The sequence below is a fragment of the Juglans microcarpa x Juglans regia genome, chromosome 6D (genome assembly GCF_004785595.1).
Source record: "Juglans microcarpa x Juglans regia isolate MS1-56 chromosome 6D, Jm3101_v1.0, whole genome shotgun sequence".
In the NCBI taxonomy this organism is placed as follows: domain Eukaryota; kingdom Viridiplantae; phylum Streptophyta; class Magnoliopsida; order Fagales; family Juglandaceae; genus Juglans; species Juglans microcarpa x Juglans regia.
The window spans coordinates 682,921-687,026 of NC_054604.1; the positions used below are offsets into that span (position 1 = coordinate 682,921).

The 4,106-nt window shown below is 37.0% G+C and overlaps 1 protein-coding gene across 1 annotated transcript; it reads right to left on the reverse strand.

Annotated features, from left to right (window-relative positions):
* LOC121234510 (HVA22-like protein d) lies at positions 1-1,872 on the reverse strand. The gene is made up of 5 exons (XM_041130461.1): positions 1,673-1,872; positions 896-922; positions 638-760; positions 298-518; positions 1-177 (listed from the first exon to the last, which is right to left on the reverse strand). The coding sequence occupies exons 1-5, from the start codon at positions 1,870-1,872 to the stop codon at positions 110-112; spliced, it is 639 nt and encodes a 212-aa protein (XP_040986395.1). The 3' UTR covers positions 1-109.
* Between the last annotated feature and the right edge of the window lie 2,234 nt (positions 1,873-4,106).

Genomic DNA, 4,106 nt, shown 5'->3' on the forward strand with positions numbered 1-4,106 from the left:
GTTACAAACTCGTACATGACTGAAAATCAAGTGTAACATCAACAAAAAACTAGGAAACCATGAAAACGAAACGTTGAAAGAGATCAAGATGATCAGCCACACAAGCTAGCTAGCGCGCGGGAAAATAATGCTGTCTCCCAAAATCTAATTCTCTATTCAGTATGCCTTCTGTTCCCCCTGTCCAATCACATGCATAAAACCAAAAAACTAATTAAATGATCACAACTAATAACACAAAAAAAAAAAAAAAAAAAAACCTAAAAATCAAAGTGTAGAAAATGTGCATGAGTCACTCACTTTCTTGGGGGTGATGAACTCCAAGAACGTCTTTTGTGTTTGCCCTTATGTTGTTAATGGTATTGGGAGACTTGTGGTGACGATGATCGCTCAGCCGCCAGCCTCTATATTTCTTCATTAGCTCTCTCACGTATCTCTCATATAATAAGGCTGCCCCTTGGAACTGCGGTAGAACTAGCCACGCCACAAACAGTAGCTTCACATCGTACCAAATTGGTATCCTACGTACGATTCGACCTCATTAATTAAAAGCTAATTTCGATCCATTTGTTTGAATAATTTAAATTAAATAATATGTTTTGCGCGTGATATATAGAAAAATTAATGGAAGTTTTCATACCACTCCAGAATGGGTTGGAGAAGCATCTCCATGAGAGTGAGAAATGAGTATAAGATCCAGTAAGGAAGCCACTGTTTGGCATCCAGTTTCGATGTGCAATCTATGGTCATCACCGATGCATATCTGCAATCGTGCGAAGAGAATATTCCGAACACGAAAGAAAAAGGTGGGAAATTCTTACTTTAGATCTCAACGTAAAACACAGAAATGGAAAGCTAAAAGAGATCAAGACGTATCAAAATTATTTAATAGACTCACAAGGGGTACAACAACATTAACACCGGCCTGCATGAATATCACCAAATTAAAATTTAAGAAAAAGTGAATGCACCTGGGTGATGAACGTCCACAATTTTCCCAGTATTTCCCCGGAGCCTTCTTGGGATACCCAGAAACTTGAAAAGAAAATTGAAAGTAAAAACAGATCAGAAGCTGGTTTCTAAAAGAGTAAAGTGAACAAGGGTTGTGGCGGTTCAAAAAATGGAAGAAATTGGACAAATGGAGTTCCAAAAGCGCAGGATATATCATGAGATAATTGTACTAATAGATGGGAGCTGGCCGGGACAGGTGCATGCGTGGCATATGATGCTCATCATGTGAGATAGATCAGTATCGGATTCTGACTTAGACGTGTTCGTCGAGCATCTTGATTTAGCACCGTCTTCGTCCAAGACAGACAGTAGTAATCCATACTAAAGCATGCACTTTCGGCAATTAATCTTTGGGCACTATGCCAACTAAAACGGTAAATCAACTCTCTCTCTCTCTCTCTCAAACTCAAAAGCCAGACCCTCTCTCTCTAAAACTCAAAAGCCAGACCCTCTCTGTAAAACTCTCTCGTCCGACCACAGCTGGGGGGAGGGGGAGCTTCGGCTCCCTCTTCCCCTCCCTCTCCTCCCTCTCTATCGTCGTCTCCGACGGATTTTGTGTATTTTTTTACTTTTTCAAGTTTTTGGCCGAATAAGGGGAGGGTAGTCGATCTGAACTTCTCTGATGACCATTTTCCTACACGTGCACTACCGGGAGAACCCTCACCCGCCGATCTTGCAGCCGTCCATTTTGGGTGCCATTCGGAGCGGCGCGTCGCACCCACGCGCGGATCTCAGAGAACGCGTGGTACTCTCGAGCCACCGCGTATCATACTGCGTCAGTGCCATGTGTGGCAGCTTAGGGCCCAGTTCACTGGCACTGCTTCGACCGGCCGATTGGCTCCTCCCCAAAGTGACGCGTATCATTCACGCGCCACCAGTTTCTGCATGTTTGGTGGTTGTTTTGTTGTTTCTGTTTCTGTGTTTCTGACTTAATGTCGGTGTGTTTTTTTTTTTTTTTTGGTACTTGTTGTTTTTGTTTGTAGGAAATATAAAGTGAAATAGGCTATTAGACCTATGTCCATAGCATTGTGGGTTCCTCCCTCCTCCGGTCAGGAGGATGGGTGTTTTTCTATACTTCTCCCCCTTTTGGTGGATGGAATTTGGATGCTGGTTTTTTAATCTCTGTTTTATACAGAGATTAATACTCTCTTTTGAGAGTTTTATGAAGTTCAGACAATGTCCGTCACATAATATTTATGTACGGAGAAACTTATAACAGGAGTTTAGTTTGGGTTGTACCTTGAGTTACAAATGTAACTTCCTTATAAATGAATGAAATGATGTCTATTTCCTATCAAAAAAAAAAAAAAAATCTTTGGGCACTACCTCGCTAGCTGTGACTACAAGAAAAATGGATTTTTGTGGTCATTCAATTGCGGTGAAAAGACTATTTGTGATCAAAACAGACTCATTTTGACTGTAAATAGTTATTTTACTGGAATTAACTGGTCACAAATAATCAATTTTCTTGTAGTAGGTGCCTTGTTTATTATCATGTGTAATCAACCTTATCAATCGGCTTTGTACCTCAAACCACGTGTTCATTATTATAATCAAAATTGGTAAAATAATGAACAATAAAAAGAGGATAATTAATTCAACATTTAAGAATATATGATGTCTTGGTTATGTTGAGAGTTATCTTCATGTGAAGAAGTGCAATGTAGAGCTGTATAAGGAAAAAGTCCTTTCGTGGACGGGTCCTCCTCAAGGAAAATTGAAGCTTAATTTCGATGGTGCTTTATTTCATTCTTTTGCTTCAACTGGTATTGGTGTTATTTTACGGAATGATAAAGAGGATGTTTTGATGGCTACAAGTCGTAAGGAACATGGGGTTTTTGAAGTTGATGATATTGAAGCTCTAGCAGCCTTGCGGGGTTTGCAGTTAATTCTTCATTTGGGATTGTTGAATCTGATATTAGAAGGTGACTCACTTAGGGCAGGTTTGGAGGGTGAGATGAGAATTTTGTGTTTTATTTGAGAATTTAAAATATTGTGTTTTAATATTATTATTGTATTGGGATTTGAAAAATGTGAATTGGGATTTGAAAAAGTTAAATTGTTTATTATATTTTATATGAGGATTTGAAAAATGTGTAATGATGAGATGAGATGAGATGAGAATTTTGTGTCTCATCCCATCCCCAAACCTGCCCTTAGTATTATTGAAGCTATTTGTTCCAATGAAGTTAACTTAACTAGAAGAGGGTCTGTGATTGATGAAATCAAAAGCCTTCTTAGTCGTTTTAATTCTTTTGAAGTTCTCCATGTTGGTCGTCAAGGGAATGAGGCTGCTCATCTATTGGCAAGACATGCTTATTTTATTGATGATACTTTGCAATGGTGGCATTCTTCTCCAGAGTTTATACAAGTTAGAGTTGCCTTAGACGCTGCTGTGTAACTATGCAGTGTTTTATTTGTATTGACTTTCTTTTATGAATGAAGTTATGCTGTTGTTATCAAAAAAAAAAAAAAAGAATATATGTTTTCTTGTATTAATTAATATCGATCCTTACATCAAGTAATAATCGGAGCAAGTGGTATAAGTGGCTGATCTAATTCCACTGTACCAAAGTAATTGGGATCGTATTCCAAATTGTAGGGATCATATGAGTATTTAATTAATTAGGCCAAGATCATGTGCAATTATATATATGAGTATTTAAGTACTTTTTTTTTTACCTGCATCTCATTGCCTCATATTAGGGTACGTAAGTGCCAAGACCTTTGCACCGAAATATACCGCGTGAACAGAAATCCCTTCACACTGTGTTCGAAAAAGCGCCTAATTTACAGCGCGCTGGCATATTACATATATATATATATATATATATATATATATATATATATACATATCATTTTTCTACAAAAATGATATGGTTTAATAAAAATGATTAATGAATAAAAACAAAAAGTAAATTTTAGTAAATATAGAAACCAAAAGTATAATATTGATGGATTGAAATAGATAAAAAAAAAAAAAAAAAAACCTGTGCGCTTTGTTATTCATCTTTGATCATTTTACAGGGTACACATCAACAATAAAAAAAATGATAATAAAAAAATTAATGTTATAAAGTAATGTTAATTTTTCTTTG

Bases quoted from the DNA above. Each gene is read 5' to 3' on its own strand.
- LOC121234510 (XM_041130461.1), bottom strand. From the start codon at position 1,872: ATGATACGCGTCACTTTGGGGAGGAGCCAATCGGCCGGTCGAAGCAGT. The intron at 761-895 runs GTGAGTCTATTA...GCACGATTGCAG, and splicing joins TTAATGTTGTTGTACCCCTT to ATATGCATCGGTGATGACCA. The intron at 519-637 runs GTATGAAAACTT...AATCGTACGTAG, and splicing joins CTCCAACCCATTCTGGAGTG to GATACCAATTTGGTACGATG.